The sequence below is a fragment of the Rhinopithecus roxellana genome, chromosome 16, assembly GCF_007565055.1.
Source record: "Rhinopithecus roxellana isolate Shanxi Qingling chromosome 16, ASM756505v1, whole genome shotgun sequence".
Taxonomy (NCBI): domain Eukaryota; kingdom Metazoa; phylum Chordata; class Mammalia; order Primates; family Cercopithecidae; genus Rhinopithecus; species Rhinopithecus roxellana.
Window position 1 is genome coordinate 1,185,837 of NC_044564.1, and position 26,760 is coordinate 1,212,596.

A 26,760-nucleotide genomic window follows, 5' to 3' on the forward strand; every position below is an offset into this window, starting at 1 on the left:
GGGTAAGGATTCTTGCTTACAGAACAAGGAAGCACTTTTTTTTTTTTTTTTTTTTTAAGAGACGGAGTCTCACTCTGTCACCCAGCCTGGAGTACAGTGGCGCGATCTTGGCTCACTGCAGGCTCCGCCTCCTGGGCTTACACCATTCTCCTGCCTCAGCCTCCTGAGTAGCTGGGATTACAGGTGCCTGCCACCACGCCCGGCTAATTTTTTGTATTTTTAGTGGAGACGGGGTTTCACTGTGTTAGCCAGGATGGTCTCGATCTCCTGACCTTGTGATCCGCCTGCCTCGGCCTCCCAAAGTACTGAGATTATAGGCATGAGCCACCGCGCCCAGCCAAGGAAGCACTTTTAAAGCTAGAAGGTGCTGTGCAGAAAAGCCTCTTACCTTTGCATCTAGCTCTTGAAGCAGGCTCTCCTTTCATGCCAGGTACCCTCCCCAAGCCTTGTGTGGCATCTGTTAGTGTGTATAAATCTGGACCGAAATGCCACATTTATGTTTTATTTAGCTCCAGAACCAAGGACTGAAAGATTACTGCTTTGACTATAACCCTCCCGATGAAAACCAGATCGTGGGACACCAGGTCATTCTGTACGTCTGTCATGGGATGGGCCATAATCAGGTAGGTATGAGCCTCAAAAGAGGAGAAAGCTATGTGTTTTGTTAAAAAAATTAAATATTTGAATTTTTTTCTTGTAAAAGTAATATTTGGGAAATATAAAAAGTAGAAGCCTGGGGTGAATGGCCAGACTCAGAGAGACCACTGTTAAAATTAAAATGTGTTTTCTTCCCATCATCTTCTATACATGACACATAGAGATTATGTGTTGTAAATAGTTGTCATAATGTCTGTATGTTTTATATTCCATCATTTCCATTCCCTTCATCACACGTTTCTTATGTTATTAGATATCCTTTGAGAATATCATTCCTAGTGGCCTCTTGATATTTCATTTTGTACCTGTATTGCTGTTTAGTTAACTGGTTCTCTGCCTCCCTGTCTTTGCAATTATAAATAACTCTGCCTGTAACACCTTGGGTCAGACAGAAGGAAGGATAAAGTAACAGATCTGCGTTTCAGATGATTTCTTTATAATTAATTGTTAAGTGGAATGATAGGTTTAATGCATAGGGCCACCTTGCAAGGTGGTGTTTAGGGACATTGCCTGTACTAGGGGCCCAGGTGTATCTGGTAAAGGGCTGTACTTCAGGCTGGGCAGGGGAGGTTCAGTCCTGGGGGAGTCTGAAGACCAGAAAAGGACCCCCAGCGCTGGAAAGCAGTTGACAGGACCCTTGGAGGATGCAGGAATGGAGAGAAGTGTTGGTTCTGGGCCTCTGAAGCTTTACCGTACTAAGGAGTTATCAGACGCCAGGAAACGAAGGGATGGAGACTCAAATGTTTTTTTTCCAATCTGGATTCACCCCAGTGCCACTTGAATGTGAAGCCTTCTTATGGTCAACAGTAAACTTTCTTAATTCCAACCCCTGCAACCTTAAATTATTTAGGTTTTCAACACTGTTTAGAACAACCTTCCTCAAAGCTGATAGTACCTGAGTGCTACCATCAGCATCATCTGGGAGCTTGGAAATGCACATTTTCAGACTGATCCCAACCCTACCAAATCCCAGACTCTTGTTTTAAGCAGCTTTTCAGGAGATAATGATGTGAGAAGCCCTGCTTTGTGTGCCTTAAGAACACCCACCTGTGTCAGAATTTTTGGAAGGGGTTGGTGCATTGGGTGGGTGTCTTGTCAAAGACACAGAACATGCAGCTTCCTAGGCCCCACCTCACACACAAGGAATCCTTATTCCGTCTCTGGGATGGGGCCAGCAATCAGCATTTTTAACAGGCACTGTAGGTTGTTCCCAGTACACTCAGGTAGGAAAACTGTTGTCTGGGAAGAACCAAGTTTTCCTGTTAGCGGTCACATTACCTACTTGTGCACAACACTTTACATTTTCTGGGAACTGTCAGATTGGGGGTTTGGGAGGAGAGACTGAGGAAAAGGAGAGGAAGTAGCTAGTCAAGGTCACAGAGAGCCCCGAAGAGCTAGTGCTGGGATGGGTCCATTTCCCTTCCTCCCATCCCACACCAACACAGCATTCAGCACTGCAGGCAGGGGGTGACATGCACGAGCCCTGTCTCACTGTCTAGCAAGCTGGGCAGGCATGGGAAGGGCCATTTCCTCCACGCTCCTGAAGCACTGCAGCAGCGGTCCACTGAGGGCTGTGGGATGCAGAGGAACCCATCACACAGGCTCGTGTTGGTGGTGACGCGAATACATGACCCCACCCACGCTCTCGTGATCCCAGGTTCTTGTCCAGCGATCTTTCCTCTTCCCATGTCAGTGGAATACGTTGTGTTACATGTTGGCTACCCCATTTTTAGTTTTTCGAGTACACGTCCCAGAAAGAAATACGCTATAACACCCGCCAGCCAGAGGGCTGCATTGCTGTGGAAGCAGGAATGGATATCCTTATCATGCATCTCTGCGAAGAAACTGCCCCAGAGAATCAGAAGTTCATCTTGCAGGAGGTAGGTGAACTCTCTCCTTCCTTCCTGCTGACGGTCCCTGGGCTATAAGGGAGAGTGTGAGAGTCAGACATTCTGTCTGGCATAGTCCTGGTGAGGATCAGGGATGTGGTCACGCATGGACAGGAGCTCTGCTCTGGAAGACCTGGAACCTCAGCCCCAGTGAGCCTGGGGGGCGGTAATGGCAGGAGATTGGAGTCCCCTGGCACGCAGTGTCATAAGCACTGCCTTCCTTCCTCATTGTCCAGTCCCTTTCAGTCTTTTCCATTTCCCTTGCACCCCCATGAGCTGCAGGCATCGGCATGGAAACAGCTCTTACAAATGCATTCAGAGATGAAAGGGCTTTAAACGAGTGAGCCAAATAGCCCAAGTGTAAGGATGTTAGCCAAAGTGTTAGATCCAGATATAAGCCACCCCATCTCTCTAAGCCTTGTTTTTCCCAGGTCTAAAATAGGTACAATAGGCCAGGCACGGTGGCTCATGCCTGTAATACCAGCACTTTGGGAGGCCAAGGCAGGTGGATCGTCTGAAGCCAGGAGTTCGAGACCAGCCTGGCCAACGTGGCAAAACCCCATCTCTACTAAAAAACAAAAACAAAAAATTAGCCAGGTGTGGTGGTACACCCCTATAGTCCCATCTACTTGGGAGGCTGAAGCAGGAGAATCACTTGAACCCGGAAGGCAGAGGTTGCAGTGAGCTGAAATCATGCCACTGTACTGTAGCCTGGGAGACAGAGCAAGACTCTATCGCAAAAAAAAAAAAAAAAAAAAAGGTGCAATAATAGCAGCCTTACTTCAGTGAGGAGTAGGCTCCCCGGATGGTCACAGTTGATTTGAAACTGAGGGTTACCTCAGACCTGAGGGTGCTAGCCCCGTCACACTTGCAGTCAGCTTGCATCAGGACCTGTAAATCGATCATACCCTTTGACTCACTAAAAAGCACACGAGGGAATAAATCCAAAGAAAATCATTCGAAAGAAAAAAATTCATTGTTTTTTTAATCTCCCTAGGCAGCTTTCACTCCCAATGTACTGCTTATAAATGGGTTTATTCTAAAGATGATTAACAGCTGGAATATGTTTTCCTGCAGAAAAATGTCACTAGCAATGACATTTGCAGGCTGCCCAGAAAAGCCACACACCATAGTGTTATCTATTGGATATAGAAAAATAAGAAGGAAAAATACTTCTGCACACCCCAGAAGTCTCTGATCTTCTTGAATGTCCTCCTCTTCCCAGCTTTCTCCCAACCATAAGCCATTATAAGCCCTCAAGGAATGGTAGTGGACATGAGAAACAATAAAATTAGTTTGACATATCAAAAATTTTATCTTAAACTTCAGTGACCATTTAAGGAAAAGGGAGTTTGTTTAGGAGGCTGGGAAGAAGGATACTTAATTGGATTATTTACCTTTCTTCAGGACACTTAATACTTTGATTCATATGTGAAAAGGATACAGCTTGATTTATTATATTTCATCAGTCATGCCCTAAATATATATATATAAAACAAATATATATTGAACAGAAACATTTGAATTCTGAAGGAAATGTCCCCACTTATATTCACTAGACCATAATAGAAAGCTTGTTTTTAGTTCTTAGGGCTGGATCTTTTTTTTTTTTTTTTTTTTTTTTTTTTTGAGACAGAGCCTTGCCCCACCAAGGCTGGAGTTCAGGGGTGCAATCTTAGCTCTCTGCAACCTCCGCCTCCTGGGTTCAAGCGATTCTCCTGCCTCAGCCTCCCTGGTAGCTGGGACTACAGGCGCATGCCACCACACCCAGCTAATTTTTTGTATTTTTAGCAAAGATGGAGTTTTGCCATGTTGACCAGGTTGGTCTTGAACTCCTGGCCTCAAGTGATCCACCCGCCTCAGACTCCCAAAGTGCTGCGATTACAGGCATGAGCCACTGTGCCCAGCCTTGTATTTTCTTATGTAGGCCTAAAAACCTCTGAAATGTCATTTCTTGGATTCTACAAAACATGAGTTTGGGTTTTTTTGAATGAAAACACAAGTTCCATTTAGTGATATAAAACAGCACATCACAAAGGTTTTTCACCGATGTTGTTATTCACTCTGCCCGTTTGCTGCTCAGCCATGATTAAGTGCATTGCATACTGCTTATAACAGAGAGGCAGAGGGAAAAGATAAACCCCAGGCCTGAGAGACAGACTTGCTGAGATAACTGAGCAAGGGCTGACAGAAAGGAGAGAAGCAGGCGGTCATTAAAGAAGACCATCGTCTTTGGGGTTTGGGGATTCGCATGGGGCATATAACCCACTACTCACCCTAATGTGTGACAGGTGAGTTCAGGCCATGTGGCCAAGTGACTGGCTTCCTCATCCAGCTGGTCTGTGGCTGAGCTGGGACTACAGCCAAGTTTCCACACTCTCTGTTTAAATACCTAAGAGAAAGAGATCACCCTACACGGAAATGAGTTGACCTAAGAGGAGCGAAAGAGATAAACAAATAATCTGTTCCTGATTTCCCTGAAGGAAGCCAAGTGCAATAGGGAGATGTAGGGTCTGACACATGCCCAGAGCAGCCAGCAGGTGGCACCATCAGTCCTGTGAGAGGCAAGCAGGACGCAGCCTGTACAAGCCTGGGGCTCTGGTGCTCCCCTTCCCCGGGACAGTCCTGAGTTGCTGCGTTACACGGAAGACACTTACCCCTCAATAAAAATATTTCTAAAATGGTAAAAATCAGATCCTGATCTCTTTAGAACATGTTTTTAGGAAAAAGAGACTTTTCTGATGAACTTGCCTGTCATTCTGTTATCTTTTGTAGGATGGTTCTTTATTTCACGAACAGTCCAAGAAATGTGTCCAGGCTGCGAGGAAGGAGTCGAGTGACAGTTTCGTTCCACTCTTACGAGACTGCACCAACTCAGATCATCAGAAATGGTTCTTCAAGGAGCGCATGTTATGAAGCCTTGTGTATCAAGGAGCCCATCGAAGGAGATTGTGGAGCCAGGACTCTGCCCAACAGAGACTTAGCTGAGCAGTGACCAGAGCCCTCCAAAAACTAGGCTGCTCTGCTTTGAGGAGGGAATCATTTTGCCATTTGTAAAAGTTGTGTTCGATTTAGTAAAAATGTGAATAAGCTTTGTACTTACTTTGAAAACTTTTTAAATGTTCCAAAATACCCTATTTTCAAAGGGTAATCATAAGATGTTAACCCTTGGTGTTTAGAAAATTAAAACCTTATAATATTTTTCTATCAAGATGTATATTTTACAGTCAAGCCTTTTACTCTCATTTAGCAAAAGGTAAAGATTTTATTTTGATATTTACAGAATTCCCAGGTGAGAAGATATCTGCATGGGTGGAAATCAGGTTCAAACAACGTACTATGCATTAACTGATTATATCTCAGCTGTGGGGTTAAAGTTTTCCCGGTATGGAGAGACTGACACTAGGCACACTATATTGATTTATTCAGGTCCTTGAGATCTTCTAGATGTATTTTAAAAAGAATGCTTTTTGGTTATGTGTTGCTACCACAGTTAACACTCCATAATGTTCATGTCAGCCAAAGAGGACTAATCAAAGCTGAAATCTCAAAGAACAATTTGCTTTACTAAGCTAAGTAAACTTGAGAGCGAACTTCTAACAATGCCTCACTGTAGTGTGGCTGGTTGCCTTTAGCAGCTACCACTATGACTTTAAAACATGTTTATACCATTTTTAATTTTTATCATACAGTAGTGTCAGGGAGAAATGTAATGTTCTATATGAAATTCCTTTTACAAGTTTGTTCATTAATAGCATTTAGTAATTTAAATCAGCGTTCGAGTTTGTGCTGCCACAACTGCTGTGAACATTTCTCTGAGTAATTCTGATTTGTGAATGATCCCAGATCAACCCTGAGATTTTGTAAACCTGATTAAGTCAATATGAATGATTAAAAAGATGTGAGAACACTGACTGCAGATCTTTGTTTTTGTACTGTAAACCAAAAATAAAATTCTAGTGCTGGGTGCGGTGGCTCACGCCTATAATCCCAGCACTTTGGGAGGCAAAGGAGGGCAGATCACTTGAGGTCAGGAGTTTGACACCAGCCTGGTCAACGTGGCAAAACCCCGTCTCTACTAAAAATACAAAAATTAGCTGGACCTGGTGGTGTGCGCCTGTAATCCCAGCTACTCAGGAGGCTGAAGCAGGAGAATCGCCTGAACCCAGGAGGCAGAGGTTGCAGTGAGCCAAGATCGCACCACTGCACTCCAGCCTGGGCAACAGAGCCAGACTTTGTCTCAAAAAATAAAAAATAAAATTCTGGGGTCCCCCATCTGATGAAATGGACTCCTCTCTTGGCCAAGAAGACCCCCCAAAACCCTGAATAACTAGTTCAGGCCATGATGAGAAGGGGGCAGTATCCAGACAAGCCTCATTACCCTCTCCTCCCTTTGGAGTTTAAAGACAACTGACCAGCATTCACGTTAAAACACAGCTCTTAAGATGGACCAAACAGACTCTTTGTAGCAATACATACCAAATTCCAACCTGACTCTGATGTAACATCCTATGACCCTGAAGGAAATCCAAGTATTTTGCCCCAAAATATATTTCTTTAGCATATTCTGAAATGGCCCTGCAAAGCTGTCTCTTGCCAGCCAGAGCGGGGCAGGGCTGGGGGTGGGGAGGTTGGGGGGGGGGGAATTTACATTCTGTAGAGAATCTCCTCCCCTAACTAGGTCTTTGCAAGAGAGTCTGACACTTTTTAAGGTCTGATAAGAGACCTTCACGTCTATTCTCTCTGAAGCCTGCTACCTGGAGCTTCATCTACATAAGAACCTTGGCTTCCACAACCATCCGACACTTACCTTAGCTCAAGGTGACTTGGACTCTTCAGGCAGAGCTTAACTGTTTCAACCAATTGCCAATCAGGAAATCTCTGAATTCATCTGTGACCTGGAAGCCGCCCCTCCCCCACCCCCTTCCCGCTTCTTTAAGATGTCCTGCCTTTCCAGCCAAACAAGTTACGTCTGCTTATAACTTCTGTTTCCCTAAAATGTGTAAAATCAAGCTGTAACCAACCACCTTGGGCACATATTCTCAGGATCTCCTGAGGTCGTGTCACAGGCCATGATTCTTAACCTTGGTAAAAAAAACCTCTAAATTGAGACCTGTCTCAGATAGTTTTTGGTTTACAGGACCAATCAGATGGGAGCGATGAAGACACACGTGGAATTGATTAAAAGGTATGTGTCTCAGGCTCTTTTTGATATACATTCTCCACTCAGATCCTGGCAAGGACCAGTTTAACAATTACCCAGAAACAACTTGGCTTGGGCTGGCTCGAATCCATCTGATGCATCTTAACTTCCCTGTACTTCAGTTTCTTCTTTGGAAAAACAGGGATAATGAAATCAAGATATGGGATAGCTGTGAGGATTAAATAGCACAGAGCAGGTCAGGGCTTAGGCCCTGGTGTTACCAGAAAGGGATCTGGATCTTGGATTGCGCACAAGAAAGAATTCAGGGTGAGTTCACAGAGTAAAGTGAAAGCAAGTTTATTAGAGAAGTAAAGAAGCAAGAATGGCTATTCCATGGACAGAGCACCCCCGAGGACTACTGGTTGGCTATTTCTGTGGTTATTTCTTGATTATATGCTAAACAAGGGGTGAATGATTCATGAGTTTTCTGGGAAAGGAGCAAGGATTTCCCAGAACTGAGGGCTCCTTCTCATAGACCATATAGAGTAACTTCTTAGCATTGCCATGGCGTTTGGAAACTGTCATGATGCTGGTAGGAGTGTCTTTAGCAGGTGAATGCATTATAATTAATGTATTATGAGCAGTGAGGACTACCAGAGGTTGCTTTCATCCCATCTTGGTTTTGGTGGGTTTTGGCCGACTTCTTTACTGCATCCTGTCTTATCGGCGGGTTCTTTGTGACCTGTATCTTCTGCTGACCTTCTATCATCCTGTGACTAAGAATGCCTAACCTCCTGGGAATGCAGCCCAGCAGGTCTCAGCCTCATTTTACCCAGTCCCTGTTAAAGATGCAGTCACTGTGGTTTGAACACCCCTGACACTGGCCCACAGTATGGGCTTATTAAATATCAGCTTCTATTTTCAGAAATGTACTTTAATATTTGTTCAAAAATAAACACTAAGTAGTTTAGCTTTTTAAATCTTTATGGGATTAAGCAGCTCCTTAGCAGGCAGGAATAGCTTTCAACACAGTTCAGTTCTCATAAATGTGAGGCAGTGTGGGCCAAGCTTCCCTTCCTACCGCTGTGGGAACTTGTGAAAACAGACGCAATGCCCTACTCAACCCATGAGTTAGGAAGTCCTGCCCTGCCTCCCCTCCCCACCGTTTCTGCCATGTCAGTGTGAGCTTGACGAAGGGGTGTTGGGTCCTCCCAGATACAGGGAGACAGTTCAGGCAGACATAAAATTAATGATGACAAAATCCATCAAGAGCGCAGGGAGGCTGCAGAGGTTGCATTTCTGGAGCGTCTGCTGAGCATGGCAGCTAATTAGCTTTGCTTGAGAAGTCACCCCTCTAACTCCTGTATCTGCTCACATTCAGTCATTTTTAGGCTAGAAAAAAGTCAACATAAAATAAAAATCGTATTTTGGGAGGTGTCAAGAGAAATCTTTACACAGACTGGGAAGGAATTTGTAATATCTCAAGAAAACGTTCCCTTCACCAATGGGTGAAGAGTCTCAGAAAAAGCCCATAGGGATGTGAGGGAATTCTCACATCTATTCATTGTGCCTGCGTGGGTTCCCACCTGCCCCATCTGCCCCACTGGCAGGTGTGAATCCAGGGCTGATATGTGGAGTTGGAGTCCCGGGGGCCAGCCCCAGCTGTGACAGATTGTTTCGCCTTCTGGGACTCTGTTGTAGTCTCCTCTAATTTGGTCTTGAGGTCTCTCTCAGGAGCATAGGTAAAAACCCTTGCCCTGCCCTGCCAGGGCTCCAGGGGTTGGGTCATGAATATTTATAGTGTGTCTTTCATGGGACACCTCATCCTGGCAGACAGCCTAATGCCTGGATGTCCAACCCATGACAGGGTGTTCCTCTCACAGAAAACTTGTTTATACTAGAAGAGGCCTTTGTGGCTTTTGTCTGACATGTGCCCAGTTTATTCCTACCAAGACAGCCCCTCTCTAGGAGAGCCCTGATGGGGAAAGAAGGTAGGTTTGGGTGTGTTGGTCAGGTGAGACACAGAAGAGCAACTCAGCAAAACACATGAAATAAGACCAGGCGTGGTGGCTCACACCTGTAATCCCAGCAGTTTGGGAGGCCGAGCGAGTGGATCACCTGACATCAGGAGTTCAAGACCAGCCTGACCGACACGGTGAAACCCCATCTCTACTAAAAATACAAAAATTAGCTGGGTGTGGTGGTGGCCACCCGTAATCCCAGCTACTGAGGAGGGTGAGGCAGGAGAATCACTTGAATCTGGGAAGTGGAGGTTGCAGTGAGCCAAGATCGTGCCATTGCACTCCAGCCTGGGTGACAAGCAAAACTCTGTCTCAAAGAAACAAACAAAAAACCAAAAACCAAAAACAAACAAACAAAAAAAACCCCACATGAACTAACAGAAGAGCGTATTACAGATCAGAGAGGCCGTGGAAGGAGACTTCACAGGGCCAATAGGAGGGTGAAAGCTGTTCAGAATATGCATTCAGCCAGCATGTGGGGAGCAAGAGAGAGGGACCTTTGGGCCAAAGCCTTTTTATTGCCCAGGCTGGAGTGCAATGGCGCAATCTCAGCTCACTGCAATCTCTGCCTCCTGGGTTCAAGCGATTCTCCTGCCTCAGCCTCCCAAGTATCTGGGATTACAGGCAGGCACCACCACACCTGGCTAATTTTTTGTATTTAGTAAAGAAGGTGTTTCACCACGCTGGTCAGGTTTGTCTCGAACTCCTGACTTCAGGTGCTCCATCCGCCTTGGCCTCCCAAAGTGCTGGGATTACTGGCATGAGCCACCATGCCCAGCCAGGGCCAAAGCCTTTATTGGGATCCAGGAAAACCAAGCAGGTTTCCCAAGGGGAGTTTTAATTGATGGGTTTAGAACAAGCAGGCAGGAGTTCTGGGAGGTCACAGGTGACTGGGAATAGTTGCTGTGCATATCTACACAGGTCGTGAAGTGTAGGGATCGGTGGGCAACTCAAGTAGGTTGTATCTAGCTGTCCCCTAGGGAGGTTGTCACAAGAAGGCAGTTGTATAAGCAGATATCTGGATCAACCACATTGAGGAACTGGGAGGAGGTGGAGAACTGGAAATTGTGTCTCAAGGGTGACTAAGTCCTGCTTCTGGCATGAAAAAGCCCAATTTATATTCAAAACGGATGCTGAGGCAACATAAAATTATAAGAATTCACTCCAGACTCATTTTCTTATCTGTATAAGGAGGATAAATATGTCCTCTGTTGATTTCTTAGCTGTATTTCTTAGTTACTTTTTTAGCGGTTGCCTTAGGGATTCCAGTGTGCTTCCTGAATTCATCACAATTTTTATCAGTTTAGCATGGAGTTAATTCCAGTAAAATTTGGCAAATTTACACCAGTGCAGATCTACTTCCTAGCCCCTCCTCTGTGCTATTATGGACATGTATACTATGTATGTTATACACTCAATAATAGAAGGGTATAATTACCACTTTCAACAGTAAAAGATTTTATATATATGTGCGCGCGCACACACACACACAGAGTCTGTTGTATTTACAGACATATGTACCATTTCACATGGTCTACATTACTTCCTGTGAATCTGAGTAACCATTTGGTGCCATTTTCTTTCAACATAAGAACTTTAGTAGTTTATCTAGAAGAGGTCAGTTTGCAACAAATTCAGTTTTTGTTTATCTGGGAATATTTTTATTCTGCCTTCCATTATTGAAAGAGTTTAGTTGGATCTACAACTCTAGTTGATAGGTTCTTTTTTTTTTCCTTTCAACCCTGGAATGTGTGATTGGACTGTTGTAGGATCTCCCCTGTTTTGAATGGGAAGGTGTCTGTTGATATTGTTACCTCTGTGTGATGATTCATGTTTCTGTTGCTGCCTTCCAAGATTTTCTCTTTGTCTATATTTCAGCAGCTTGATTATGATGTGTCTAGGTGTGGTCTGCTTGTGTTTTTCATCCTTGGGGTTTGTTGAACTTTTTGGAATGTAATTTAATGTTTTTCGTTAATTTGGGAAGGTTTTAGCCATCATTTCTTTTTTCTTTTTTTTTCTATGCCTTTCTCTGTTCTTCAAATTGGACTTCTGCTGGTTTTGTTTGTTTGTTTTTATAGTCAAAGTCTTATTCTGTCACCCAGACTAGAGTGCAGTGGTTCAATCATAGCTCACTGCAGCCTTGAACTCCTGGGCTCAAGCAATTCTCCTGCCTCAGCCCCCCAAGTAGCTGGAATTACAGGCACAGACCACCACCCCCAGCTAATTTTTTGTATTTTTTTAAAGGTCTTGCTATGTTGCCCAGGCTGGTCTTGAACTCCTGGCCTCAAGTGATCCTCCCACCTCTGCATTCCAAAGTGCTGGAATTACAGGCGTGAACCACTGGAACCAGTCTTCATCTATCTTTAAGTTAACTTATTTCTTCTGCCATCTCATGGCTTTTTATTTCAGTTATTGTAGTTTTCAACTCAATATCCATTTGGTTCTTTATTATAGTGTTTGTTTTTCTGTTGAGATTCCCTATATATTGACTCATTGTTGGTACATTTTCCTTTAATTGTTTGAATATAGTTTTCTTTAATTATTTGACCATATTTGTAATGGCCCATTTGAAGCCTCTGTAACTTTGCAGATTAAAACAAATATAAGTGTCTGTAGGTCCAAAGTCTGGTCATGGCTTACTTGGATTCTCTGCTTAGAGTCTCAGCAGTCGAGGTGTCATCTAGGGCTGTAATCTTATGTTGGATTCAGGGTCCTCTTCCAGGCTCACTGGGTGTTGGCAGAAATCAGTTAGCTGGGGTGATAGGATGGAGAACCTCAGCTCTAAAAGACCATTTCCCATTCCCTGCCATGAGGCCCTCTCCACAACATGAGAGTTTGCTCTTTCAAGGCTAGTAGGAGAGTGTTTGTTACTGATTCTTATCTCTTTCAAGGGGCCACTTGATTAAGTTAGGCCCACTCACGATAATTTCCCTTCTGTTTACACAGAAGTCAACTGATCAGGGATCTTAATTACATCCACATAATTGCATCACTGGAGTACTATCCCATCATATTCACAGATCCTGTTCATACTCAAGGAGAAGGGGATTATGTGGGGTATGTACATCAGGGTCCTCTTTGAATTCTTGCCTACCACAGCCCACCCTCTGGCCCCCAACAGTTGACATCCCTTCCACATGCAACATACATTTACACCCTCCCAAGATTCCCTAGAGTCTCATTACAGCATGAGCTCAAAGTCTAAAGTGTCATCATCTTAATCTAAATATCAGTGGCTTAAAGTTCAAAATCTAAATCAAGTCCAGGTACAGATGGGCTTCTGGGTGTTAGCCAATAGGTGCAGCCGCTGGGGCACAATTCCTCCCCATCTGTGGTCCTGGGAAACTTGAGTTATCTGCCCCAGCACTCTCAATACACAGTGGTGGGACAGGCACAGGAATTACAGCTGTAGACATTCTGGGTCAAAAAGTGGGGAATACAAAGTCAAAAGTCATCGTGAGTCTGTTGAGTCTATCATGGTTTGGAAATCCAGCCAGGCAAATATTTGACTCTTTTTGATTAGCTTGCAAGACCTAGGAATAATCTCAGGGGCTCTTAGCTCCTTCCCCTGGGCATGGTTCCACCCTCTCACCATTCTTCCTTTTTTATAAGAGATAGCACATATTTGCAGTTGAGTAGTTTTATCAGCCTGCTTCCTGACTTTTTTAGCCCAAGCTGGCAACATTTCTACTTGGATAATTTTCTCAAGAACTCTGTGGGTCTTGCATGGATTTCAGTGCTTTTCATTCCACTAGACAGAAGCCACATCCACAGATCTTTCCAAGCTAATTCCTTTTCTATGTTGGACTCCTGCTAAGATGTCCACGGAATAATGGCCTTGAGCTCCTTAGCTGTCCCTGATTGAGTTGAGAAGATCTGTGAGATGCACATACCCTTCATCTCTTGAAAGAGCCCTTTGTGGAACTGAGTACTCTGACCTTTTGATCTTTCTGAGGTTTTAGCCAAAGGCTGTACAGCCACACACTCAGCCTCTTCTCTATGTCACATTTTCCACAGCCATTGACTTCTAGCACCTTTTGCCACTTGGAGAGGTGGAGTTTTTTCTAAACAATTCAGTCCTAGTTCATTTTTGTGCCATAGTTTTCCTCTGTCTCTCTCTCTGTCTTTCGCTTCACTCACATTTTACTCTAAGCATCAAGGAGAAACCAAGCAGCATTGGCAACACTGGATGAAAATCTTTTGCTGCACAACAAGGCTCATCCCTTACTTCCACACACTGTACTTAAAATTAATAATAAATAGATGGTTCATCTTTTATAAGTTCTGCTTTCCACATAACTTCAGGAGATAATTTTTAAATTTTTAAAAATATTTATTTTCATTGATATGTAATAGTTGTACATATTTGCGGGTTAGGTGTGATATTTTGATAACTGTATACAATGTGTAATGGTCAATCAGGGTAATTAGCATATCTCCATCACCTCAAACATTTATCTTTTCTTTATGTTGGGAACAGTACAAGTCTTCTTTTCTAGCTATTTTTAAATACACAATAAATGATTGTTAACTATAAGTTCCTTGCTGTACTATTGAATACTAGAAACTGTTCCTTACATTTAACTGTATTTTTTTTTACCCCTTAACCAACTTCACTTCACTCTCCCTCCCCCTATTCTTCTCAGCTTCTGGTAATCCTCACTCTAGTCTCTACCTCTGTGAGATCCATTTTTTAATTTTTTATTTATTTTATTTATTATTATTTTTTGAGACAGAGTCTCACTCTGTCTCCCAGGCTGTAGTACAATGGCTCGATCTCAGCTCACTGCAACCTCTGCCTCCAGGGTTCAAGAGAGTCTCCTGCCTCAGCCTCCCAAGTAGCTGAGATTACAGGTGCCCACCACCATGCCCAGGTAATTTTTGTATTTTAGGTAAAGACGGGGTTTCATCATGTTGGTCAGGCTAGTCTTGCACTCCTGACCTCAGGTGATTCTCCCACTGTGCTGGTTACAGGCATGGGCCACTGCGTCCAGTGGTGTATGTTTGTTTGTTTTTTGAGACAGAGTCTCCCTCTGTCGCCCAAACTGGAGTGCAGTGGCCTGATCCCGGCTCACTACAACCTCCGCCTCCTGAGTTCAAGTGATTCTCCTGCCTCAGCTTCCCAAGTAGCTGGGATTACAGGTGCCTGCCAACACGCCTGGCTACTTTTTGTATTTTTAGTAGAGATGGGGTTTCACCATGTTGACCAAGCTGGTCTCAAACTCTTGACCTCAGGTGATCCACCCGCCTCAGCCTCCCAAAGTGCAGGGATTACAGGCATGAGCCACTGTGACTGGCCCCACTTTTTTAGATCCCACCTATGTGTGAGAATATGTGATATTTGCCTTTCTTTGCCTGGCTTATTTCACTTAACATAATGACCTCCATGTTGCTGCAAATGATAGGATTTCCTTCTTTCTTATTGCTGAATAGTATTCCATTGTATATATAAACCACATTTTCTTTATACATTCATCTAGTGATGAACACTTAGGTTGATGGCTATTGTAAATAGTGCTACAATAAATGTGGGAGTGCAAGTATTTCTTCGATATTCCGATTTCCTTTTTTTGGATATATACCCAGCAGTGGGATTGCTGGATCATGTAGTAGTTCCATTTTTAGACTTTTGAGGCACCTCCATGATGTTTTCCATAATGGTTGTACTACTTTGCATTCCCACCAACAGTGTACAAGCATTCCTCTTTCTCTGCATCCTTGCCAGCATTTGTTACTTTGTCATTTTGATAATAGCCATTCTAACTAGGGTGAGATGATAGCTCATCGTGGTTTTGATTTGCATTTCCCTGATGATTAGTGATGTTGAGCACTGCAGGAGACAATTTTGCTAAGCTTCCTGCCACTATCCAGCAAAGATCCCCTTCCTCCAGTTTCCAATAACATGTTCCTCACTTCCTTCCTCTTATTGCCACATCCTGAACATCAGTCTTTCACCCAGGCTGGAGTGCAGTGGTGCAATTTAACTCACTGCAGCCTCAAATTCTGGGCTCAAGTGATCCTCCTGCCTCAGCTTTCCAAGTACATGGGAGTACAGGCACGCACCACCAGGCCCAGCTAATTTTTAAAAATTATTTTTTGTGGAGACAGAGTCTCACTTTGTTGCCCAGGCTGGTCTTGAACTCCTGTCTTCCAGCAATCCTCCTGCCTCGGCCTCCCAAAGCAACCACCCACATTTCTACAAGGAGATGCAGGCTTTATCATGCTCCTCAAAATTCCTCCAGCCTTCTTCGTTTTAGGTATTTGTTACAGCAATGTCTCACTTCCAGGCACTGAAATCTGTATTAGTTTTCTATTGCTACGCAGCAGCTGAAAATACCCATTTATTATCTCACAGTTCCCGTAGGTCAGAAATCAGGGCTTGCTTGCTCAACTTGGGGTCTCAGCTTTGGATCTTGCAGTCTGAAATCAGGGTGTCGGCTGGGACTGCTGTCTCATCTGAGCCTTGGTGTCTTCTTCCAAGCTCGCTGTTTTTTGGCAAAATTCATTCCCTGTGGTTGTAGGACTGAGAACCTCAGCTCCTAGAGTCCACCTGTTGAGAGCGTCTGCTGCTGGCTTTGAAGAAGTGAGCTGCCATGTTGTCACGGGGCCACGTGGCTTCGACCTGAGTGTGGCCGCTAGGAGCTCAGAGTGGCCGAGTTCATGCTGAATTCCTGGAAACGGAGACTTATTGGTGGGATTATTACGTTAATAGCAATGTAGACAATGCAGGTGCATTGGAAACTTGGGCTCAGGAACAACCATCGCGGTCATCAGATACTTACTTACCATTCAAGAAGATTCTGTTTTGAAAACTTCGAAAAACTCCCAAGAAATGGAATCTTTGTCATGTGACAGGATGTCAGTTGGAAAGGATTTGTTTTATTTCTAGGGGCCAATTCTGGATTTCTTTATAGGTTGAATATCTGTTCAACTTAAATTTCCTTCGCTAACCTACTTCCCTTTTCTCCTCCTATTAAGATAGTGCTTTTCACTCTTTCATGTACATGGTGGGAATCCCCCGGCATCTTGTTAAAAGGCAGATTCAGGCCAGGCGTGGTGGCTCATGTCTGTAATCCCAGCAGTTTGGGAGACCGAGGCGGATGGATCACTTGAGGTCAGGAGTTCGAGACCAGCCTGACCAATATGGTGAAACCCAATCTCTACTAAAAATATAAAATTAGCCACGTGTGGTGGCGCATGCCTGTAATTCCAAGCTACTCAGGAGGCTGAGGCAGGACAATTGCTTGAACCCAGGAGGCAGAGGTTGCAGTGAGCCTAGTTTTAGCCATTGTATGCCAGCCTGGGAGACAGAGACTCCATCTCAAAATTAAAAACAGAAAAAGGCCGATAGATTCAGGTTCAGTAGGTCTAGGATGGAGTCTGAGATTCCGCATGTCCCCTAAGCTCTTATGTGATGCAATTGCTGCTGGTCTGTGGACCATATTTTGAGTAGCAAGATATTAACATGAGAATGAGACAGCGAGGAGAAAGCACCCGGTTGGCCAGGCAGTCGTGTCTTCCTTGCACACACACACTAGATGGTGTTGTCGGCTCAGGAAACATGACAGTGCTTTCCTGGCGACCAAGTCTATTGGTCTAAAAATCCTCCAAGTCAGAGATCCCGGGATGGCAGACTCGGAAGGCTCCCAGATATCATATAGTGCCAGATGTAGCTGATGGGGAACTGAAGCCAGGGAGGGGAGAGGTTTGCCGGATACCACGCAGCAAGTCAGGGACCAATTCCCATCATTCTGCTTGGTAGTCAGTGTTCTAAATGTGTCCGAAGTGGGTGTGTCACTTTTCTTAAAGTGTTACAGTGGTACTCTCTCCCTCTTTTTAAAAATTGTATCTTCAACAATTGGCTTTGCTGTATTACATTATATTACATTTTAAAGTCAAATTAATTTCCTATCTCGACAAAAGGTTCTAGAGACTTTGCCGCACAGCTTGGTGTATCATAGCCACGATATTTATTTAATTAGTGAAGTTGGAAATACTGGTCTATTACAGTCTCCTAATGTTTGTGAGGTTTAATACACTGCACACCAAATTTCTCACACCTATACACAACTTTCACGGTTTTTTTTTTTTTTTTTAACAAATACTGTGTTTGATCTTATGAAGTCAGTTAGCTGAAGGTTGCTACCTTCTGTTTGCAGCTGCTGATAATAATAATAATAATACCATGTGTTCAGCACTTTTCTAAGCATTTCATATACATGAGCTATTTTAATTCTCAAAATTAAAAAACTTCCACCTCCCTCCCAACACCCCTGCTTTAAAAAGTAAGGACACTGAGACTCAGACGCTAAGGAACTGGTCTAAGGTTGCACAGATAATAAGTGGCAGGGCTGGGATTTGCACTTAGTCTTGCTCCAGAGCTCAAACAGCTCTGTCTTCCTCTCTCTGGGAGGGGAGGAGAGAGCCTGCCCAAGTCAGGCAGCTCACATTCCCTGATCACTCTTAATCCATTTATACAACACAGCCAGTTACAACCTGACAGTTAATGAGAGTCTGTCCCGCTTGGAGAGTGCAGGAGTTTATAGCTGATTTATATCTCTGGGCAAGCACATTTCTTTCAAAAGTGTCAAGTCAGGGAGAAGAGCTAGGGACAGGGCTCCAAGTTCAGAGTTGCGTGTGGACCAAACATGTTCCTCCACATGCAGCTGTCCAGGTGGTATTCTATCCTTGCGATGTCACACTCTGCCCTCTTTCTCTTTCAAACAGGATGGGGGTGGGAGGTATTTCTTCAGTTTCTCTCTTTGACACTCTTGCTGCTCAGTCAGAAAGGTCCACAGGCAGTGGCCAAATCGACTGTGATTGCTCCATCCAGCCCTTATCCATCTCCAGTGTGCTTAATACCCAGGGGATAGAGACTTGTGTCTCAATCGCCATTTCATGATTTCTCTGTGAATCATCTCGAATCATTTCTTTTATGAGGTAAGGGTCAGTGGAACAGATTGCTCATGAGACTCTTAAGACAGTTATTTCAGCATCCTATAAAGAAATTGCCAGAATGGGTGTGTCTATTGGGTTGGCTCGAGTTATTAACTCAAGCATGATTGCAAAGCACTCCTGGATTCTAATTGCCAATGGTTATTTTTCATTTATTTATTTGTTTATTTTTGAGATGGAGTCTCACTCTTTTGCCCAGGCTGGAGTGCAGTGGCACTATCTCGGCTCATTGCAACTTCCATCTCCTGGGTTCAAGCAATTCTCCTGCCTCAGCCTCCTGACTAGCTGGGATTACAGGCACCCACCATCATGCCCAGCTAATTTTTGCATTTTTAGTACAGACAGGGTTTCAACACATTGGCCAGGCTGGTCTTGAACTCCTGACCTCAGGTGATCTGCCTGCCTCAGCCTCCCAAAGTGCTGGGATTACAGGCATGAGCCACTGCGCCTGGCCACCAATGGTTATTTTAACAAGCAAATTACTGGGTTATAGACCTAGAAGGGACTTTAGAAGTCACGTGCTCAACTCTTTCCGAATGCAGAAATCCCTCCTCCATGTTTCCAATACACGGTCAGCCAACCCTAGCTTGTCTACTGCCACTTACTCGACAGCCATCCCGTTCTGTTCTTGGGTGGCTTCCTGATGAAGCAGGAATCACTTTCCCTGCAACTTCCCTTATTGCTCTTGGATCCCTCTGAAGCCACCCAGCGTATTTGCTCTCTCTGCTCCAGGACACCCTCAGAAGGTCGAGGAGAGCGAGGATATGGCCTTGCATCTACTCTGCTCCAGGCTAAGCAGCCCTAGTTTCTTTATTGTGGGGTGTGGTTTTCACTGGGATTCTGGGAGTGAGTGAAGACAGAGGTTTGGACGATATCTGCTGCATTTAACCAAAAATCAAGACTCTCTTCTGTATCCTTGCAGAGAGGACCAGGCCAGCTCAGGCTGACCCCAGATGCTGTGAGGGTAGTAAAACATTGGCAGGCTGTGGGGTGAGGAGTGGCTACATGCGTATGTGTGTGTGTGAGAGAGAGAGACAGAGACAGAGAGAGAAACAAAAATGGTGTGAGACCCCAAACCTTCATTTTCCGTAATAGGAAGTCAAGAATAATCATCTAAAATTGAAAAGTGGCCAGGCGAGGTGGCTCACAGCTGTAATCCCAGCACTTTGGGATTCTGAGGCTGGTGAATTACCTGAGGTCAGGAGTTCGAGACCAGCCTGGTCAACATGGCGAAACCCCGTCTCTACTAAAAATACAAAAATTAGCCAGGCATGGTGGTGGATGCCTGTAATCCCAGCTACTCGGGAGGCTGAGGCAGGAGAATTGCTTGAACCCGGGAGGCGGAGGTTGCAGTGAACCAAGATCGCGCCACTGCACTCCAGCCTGGGTGACAGAGCTAGACTCTGTCTCAAAATAAACAAACAAAAATACGAAGGCAAACACAGGAAGAAATAGCTGGAGGAGTTGAGAATAGAGTCTCTTTTGGGAGCCAGATCTGGGGGTGGGGAGAGGTGGGATGGGAGCTGCTGATTTTATTATAAACCTTGAGAATGATTAGGCTTCTTAAGCTAAATACATGTATTCCTTTGATAAAAATTATATTTAAAAATTTCCCCAAATGGAGTCTGAGTGCAAACTCTTATTAGTAGGGAAATAATTAGGGACCTCAGTTTGCCTTTGTTTGGCATGATCGATTGAAAACAGGCCAGGATTTGCAGTAGCAGAGACCTGGGTTTAAATTCTGCTTGGTCACATGGACTTTGAGCAGTTACTTACCCACTCTGAGCCACAATTTCCTCTTCTATATTATAGGGGCAGTGCTAGTACCTCTGCGGGGGTGGTGAGAATTGAAGGAGATGAAGGGGGCCAAGCTGGGAGCGCAGAGCACCAGCCAGAATTGGAGCTCAGGGACCACTTCCTGAGGGAGAGCAGATGCTGACCAGACAAAGATCCTGGGTTGCTCAATCCCAGAAGTGTCCTGGGAACCAGATCAGCCTCAGCCAGCAGAGGGTCTGGGAACTGTTGCTCTTCACAGAAGCCCTGAGTTCTGTGCTGTTTGCTGCCTGTGGTAGAACAAAGAAGTCCTTGGACATTACCAATTCTCCTTCATTCTCCATCTACAGGAATATCAACTTTTCAACACTTCTCTCACAATTAGTCCATCTCCCTGGGAAAACTCTGAATCTAAGAGCTGCAGGGATGTTTAGGGTTCATTTTATCCCAATCTTTTCACTGTGGAGTTGAGAGCACGGCTCCCTCAGAGGGGACAGGTGGAGGCCCCAGAGGCTAGCTCATGCTTTGTGCCTGGAGAAGGGAGGATGAACCTCGGCCACTCTGCAGAACCCTGTGGGCAGTAGGATCTGGAAGACTCAGAGAGCTTGTCCTGATGTGGACTGGGCTCTGTGCACAACCTTTGCAACCAGAAGCTGAAGGGAAATCAAACTGCCTTTTCTGGGTAAGATTCTGGACAATTCTGGGAACTTGTCTGCAGAACAAATTGATTTATGGGGACCCAGCTGTGAGGAACTGTACAAAACAGGGCTCAGAGGAGATACACTCCAGATGTGGCTTCATTAAAAGCAGGAATAGAACAATAGGACTGAAAGGCTTCTTAGGTCCATTGGGCCGTGGATATTTAGAGTCTTGGGAGAAAGTGTGGCAAGGGCCTATGGCATCAAGCGGCTGACTTTGAGCTGGATAACAGCTTAGAATTCATTCCATCCAACCTCCAGACACTACGGATGGGGAAGCCAGAGGCCTAGAGAGCAAAGGGGCTGATTCAGTATCACACAGCCAGGGTAGCCAAGGTTGGGACCAGAACCCATGTCTTCTGCTGCGGTTCCAACGTCTGTCCCATCACCTGCCCCTGCCTCTTACTCCAAGAGTCTGCCTTTTAGAAACCAACTCAAGGCTGTTTTCTTAATTAAAAGCCAATCTCACTCTGTTGGTGAGATTGGCCATACCTTGAAGAATGAGGCCAGGACTCTATCTATCTATCTATCTGTCTATCTATCTATCTATCTATCTAATCAGCTTTCTTGGATTGAAAATGTCCTTTTGTGTTGCCTAGAGGGAATCCTTGCCCTAATGCTGGGGTGAAAAACTTCCTCCCTACCTCACAGGCTTCCAAGGCCCTCGGCGACACCTTCTATTGGAGTAGTTGGTCCTTTGTCAGGTGTCTGCTGTCTGTCCTCTGAGGGTGCAAGTGGGGGTGGCCCAAGAGATGAGAGCAGGATCCTCTCCAGCTGCATTGCCTCTGTTGGGAATGGATTTCAGTTTTCTGATGCTGGGAAACTAGATTCACATTTGGTAGAATCTCAAATCCAGCTTGGTTTCTCATTCCTATAACAGCATTCCTGATGTGTGTGAAAGTCTTCTTTTTCTTTAACACTTTATTTTTCTCAAATTATTTAAAAATAAAAGATGACTGCTGAAAATCTGGAAACTACACAAGATTATAAAGAAACCACTTAAGTTCTCACCACCCAAAGACAGCACCATTTGGAATTATGTCCTTCCAGTCTTTTTTCGTGATCACACTTCCTTTTATTTGGCTGAAATTGGCTGGATAATAACTTTTGCCCAGTGAGCATAGTTCTGTTGCTTGGAAATATGCAGAATTACTCTCCTTCCTAACAAAAATTCAATTGCATGAAGTCAACATCTGTCCCCAGATTCTTCCTACCTCTGGGAGAAAATCTGAACTCCATTTAAATGCCAAGGTTTATAACAGCACTTCTGATTATTACCATTTACTAAGTGTGCACTACTTGTGCGGTACAGTGCTAACTAATTCTCATACATTCCTTGTTTACTCGTCACAACAACCTCATGAAGGAGGCATTTTCTAGCTCCAAGTTTTAAACGAAACTGAGACTCGAAGAGAATGGGTCCCATTTAGGCTGACGGGAACCAAATTCAGTGAGATGACAGCCTCCTTTATTCTGGACTCTTTATCTCTTATTATGGTGGCCAGAGGACACAGCAACATTCCTGACACTTTATCAAAACTGCCCCTTGAATGCCATGCTTGCAAAGCAAACTTTTACATTTGTTCCTGATAAATTAATCTCTTCCATTCTGGTTCATAAAGACCTTTTTTCCCCTTATAAAAATCTCTGAGGCAACATGACTCATGTAGAATTCCTGGAAACTATATTTTTAAAAGCCTCCTAGCTATAGCACCTGGCACATAGTCCACACCCCCTACCTGGTTACTATTATTACAGAAGGCAGGCGACACTGTTTGTTTGGTTCCCTGGGTTTCCCTCTGTTCCCCACAGTAGAACAATGGGCTAAAAGTAGCTCTGTGCTAAGGAGGGTCCATCCGCTGTGGTTGGTCTCTGAGGTGGCTTCCAGAAGCATCCGTCCTCTCCAGCAATTGGCAGAAACAAGAAGCCAAGAAGATGCTTCCTTGAATGTGGGCCTGTCTGCTCTCATGCCTGGCTCTACTCTCCCTCATCATCTCTCCCATTTGCTGGTGAGGTGGGTTTGTCTGTCCTTGGTGGGAAGACCTCTTCCCTCCCTAGCCTTCAGACCCCAAACCCATGACACCACAGCCCACCTTGCTGCTACTTCTGCTGCTGATTCCTCACCCACATTGCTCAGAAGTGACATTCCTTTTAGTGGGGTGGAGCTGTTGAAATGGATTTTAAAATATGGGTTGTATTTGAATTTTTAGTTGTTTTCTAAATTTGGTCACAATCATGTCTTCTTGTTCTAAAACAAGAGAGAAAGGAAGCAGCTGCCCTCTGGGAAGCCTCCAGAGAGGAGAGGGGAAGAAGAAAACCCTCACTCGTCTCTGTTGATTGTTCTGCTTCCTTCCTGAGCTCTCTAAAGCCAGGTCTGCAGGAGTGGAAAGGGACAGACGTGGCCCTGAAGATGCCCACTTGGTCTCCCTGGCCTGGGAAACTCTTGCAGGGCACGCCATAGCCACTGGCTACTGGCTCCTACTCATGCCAGACCGGTGTGCTCTGCCCTGTGGGGAACAGAAAACACAGACACTGTCCCCACCCTGGGGAGCAAATCCCACTTGAATCTGGCCAATATAATTCAAGGCAGATACAGAGAGGTACAAGGAGCCCAGAGAAAGGAGTGACCTTGTTTTCATTACAGGGGGTGACATTTGTGCCACCGCAGAAGGTGGAGTAGGCTCTAGATAGTTGGTGGTGGGGGTGGGGGCAGTCCAAGGAATGGAGGGAGTGGGGGATCCTGCAATATGGAGAAGGGAGACTGGGCAGGGGAGGCCACAGCCTGGCTGGGTCCACATCTTCGAAGGTTGGATGCCAAGTTGAGTTTAGATTTCATCTGGGAGGCAAGGAGGAGAAATGGTCTGTGCAATGAGGACAAGGCTGCAGCTGGCCAGCAGTGGTTTCCTCCCATTGCATCATCCTTCCTCAAGCGTCCATCCCCCATGGAGGGAGCTGCAGAGGGCTGGGATTCTGCAGAGGGCTGTGTGGTTTGGCTTCTGTCCCCAGCCCTGAACTAAACCTTTCCTGCCAAGGTCAGGGACCTCTCATTTGCTAAATCCTTTGAAAAGTTTTCTTCCTCATGTGCCTGAATCTCACTGCTGCATTTGGCCTGGTCTGTCCCTGTCTCTTGTTGAGATTCTCTCCTCTTGTGGCCTGTGGCCACCACACATCTGGGTTCTCCATCCATTCTCCCTGCTTCTCAATCACTTCTGTGGGCTTCTCCTCCAGCATTGTTAAGCCACATTCCCCAGGATTCCATGAGACCTGCTTGTGAACCTTCGTGCTCTTCCTGGGGAATCTCAAAAACAGGTGTGGCTTTATTTTATTATTATTTTTTGAGATGGAGTTTCACTCTTGCCGCCCAGGCTAGAGTGCAATGGGGTGATCTTGGCTCACTGCAACCTCCAACTCCTAGGTTCAAATGATTCTCCTGCCTCAGCTTCCTGAGTAGCTGAGATTATAGGTGCCCATCACCACACCTGGCTTTTTTTTTTTTTTTTTGTATTTTTAGTAGAGATGGGGTTCATCATTTTGGCCAGGCTGGTCTTGACCTGACCTCAGGTGATCCGCCCACCTTGGGCTCCCAAAGTGCTGGGATTACAGGTGTGAGCCACCGTGCCTGGCCAGTCGTGGCTCTAAAACCAATAGTTACCTGTGTCTATCAGGAATTTTTTTTTTTTTTTTGAGACAAAGTCTCACTCTGTCACCCAGGCTGGAATGCAGTGATGTAATCTCAGCTCACTGCAACCTCCACCTCCCGGGTTCAAGTGATCCTTGTGCCTCAGTCTCCTGAGTAGCTGGGATTACAGGCTCCTGCCACCAGGCCCAGCTAATTTTTGTATTTTTAATAGAGACGGGGCTTCGTCATGTTGTCCAGGCTGGTCTCGAACTCCTGACCTAAGGTAATCTGACTGCCTCAGCCTCCCAAAGTGCTGAGATTATAGGGTAAGCCACTGTGCCTGGCTATCTATCGGAAGTAGCAGAAACCTGTAAAACAGTGACTGAATCAAATTGAGGTTTTATTTTTCTTAGGTAAGAGGCAGTTCAGATTTAGGCATTTCTAGGCTGATACGATGTCTCTGTGGTGCTGAGGGATGGAGGCTCCTTCTGTCTTTCCACATGGCCGTGTTTAGTGTCTTCCTGTCACCTGTGGTTATATGATGGCTGCCTCCTCTCACCCCTCCAAGCATTGAGCCTGTCTGCATTCAAGGAGGTGAAGGGGAAAGGGCAAAAGACCTGCCAGCTGAGTCTGTCTTCTGTTAAAGAGCTTTCCTGGGGGCTCCACCAGTGATGTCTATATATATCTCTGCATCAGTCAGTTACTACCAGGGTAATGCTCTGTAACAACCACTCCCAAATTCAGACTGGGCTCATCTGAGCAGTGCTGTAGACTTGGATCGGCTGGTCTTGGCTCTAACAGCACTAGTTCTGGGATCCAGAACTTGCTGGGATCTGAGCAAGCAGTGATTACCTGGGTGGGTTCTTCTCATGACGAATCATGAAAAGAAGGAAACCAAACTATGCAAGCAAATAAAAGGTTTCTGCTTATTCCTTCCACTAACATTCCAAAGGAAGTCATGTTACTAAGCTCAACATCAGTGGGTAAGTACTTACACTCTATTCACAATGGGAGAGGAGAAGAATGCATATTTGCTGAGGAAGAATCCACATTAACACAATCTCACTGTCCAGCCATGTATGTTGCCTCTTAGCTGCAAAGGAGGTTAAATGTGGCTTTTTTCTTTTCTTTCTTTCTTTCTTTCTTTCTTTCTTTCTTTCTTTCTTTCTTTCTTTCTTTCTTTCTTTCTTTCTTTCTTTCTTTCTTTCTTTCTTTCCTTCTTTCTTTCTTTCTTTCTTTCTTTCTTTCTTTTTTTTTTTTTTGTTTTGAGTCAGAGTCTTGCTCTGTCGGCCAGGCCGGAGTGCAGTGGTGGGATCTAAGCTCACTGCAACCTCCTCCTCCCAGGTTCAAGCAATTCTCCTGCCTCAGCCTCCTGAGTAGCTGGGATTACAGGTGCCCGCCACCATGCCAGGCTAATTTTTGTATTTTTTAGTAGAGATGGGGTTTCACCATGTTGTCCAGCCTGGTCTCTTTGGCCAGGCTGGTCTCAAACTCCTGACCTCATGATTCGCCCACCTTGGCCTCCCAAAGTGCTGGGATTACAGGCATGAGCCACTGTGCCCAGTCAAGTGTGGCTTTTCTAGTTGGCACATTGCCATCCTAAACAAATGCAAGGTTTTGACAGTAAGGAAGAAGAGGAGAGTGGATGTTGGCTAGGCACACTTTGCCAGGACTTTTTACAATAGTCATGGGCCAGGAGTTTCCAGGCAAAAAATAATGAAGATAGGGATCACACTGGCTTACAGTAACACTAGAGATGCTTATTATCCTTGTGAAGACAGAGACAGGTAATGCCACATCTCAAACATATCCAAGACTTACATGGGCCACTGAGTTCCTTTCTCCCATTGCAACATTTCACAAACTTTCCCCCATTTTAGTGTCCTCCCAAGTACTGTCCCTCATTTTGGCACCTCTCCCAGTACTGTCAGAGGTGAAACGACATAATGCGCATGGGGAGAAAGTTACCAGGAGAGGTGGAAAAGTCATCAATGTCATCCTCATT

The 26,760-nt window shown here is 45.0% G+C and overlaps 1 protein-coding gene across 2 annotated transcripts in view; it reads left to right on the forward strand.

The window, feature by feature from the left end:
* The window catches only part of GALNT12 (polypeptide N-acetylgalactosaminyltransferase 12), a 43,183-nt gene extending 36,723 nt beyond the window's left edge, over positions 1-6,460 (forward strand). For both annotated transcript variants that reach the window (XM_010357628.2, XM_030920176.1), the window contains 3 exons: positions 510-623; positions 2,391-2,537; positions 5,322-6,460. In XM_010357628.2, the coding sequence (XP_010355930.2) occupies positions 510-623; positions 2,391-2,537; positions 5,322-5,462 (402 nt within the window). In that variant the 3' untranslated portion in view covers positions 5,463-6,460. The remainder of the gene's footprint in view (positions 1-509; positions 624-2,390; positions 2,538-5,321) is intronic.
* The last annotated feature ends 20,300 nt before the right edge of the window (positions 6,461-26,760 follow it).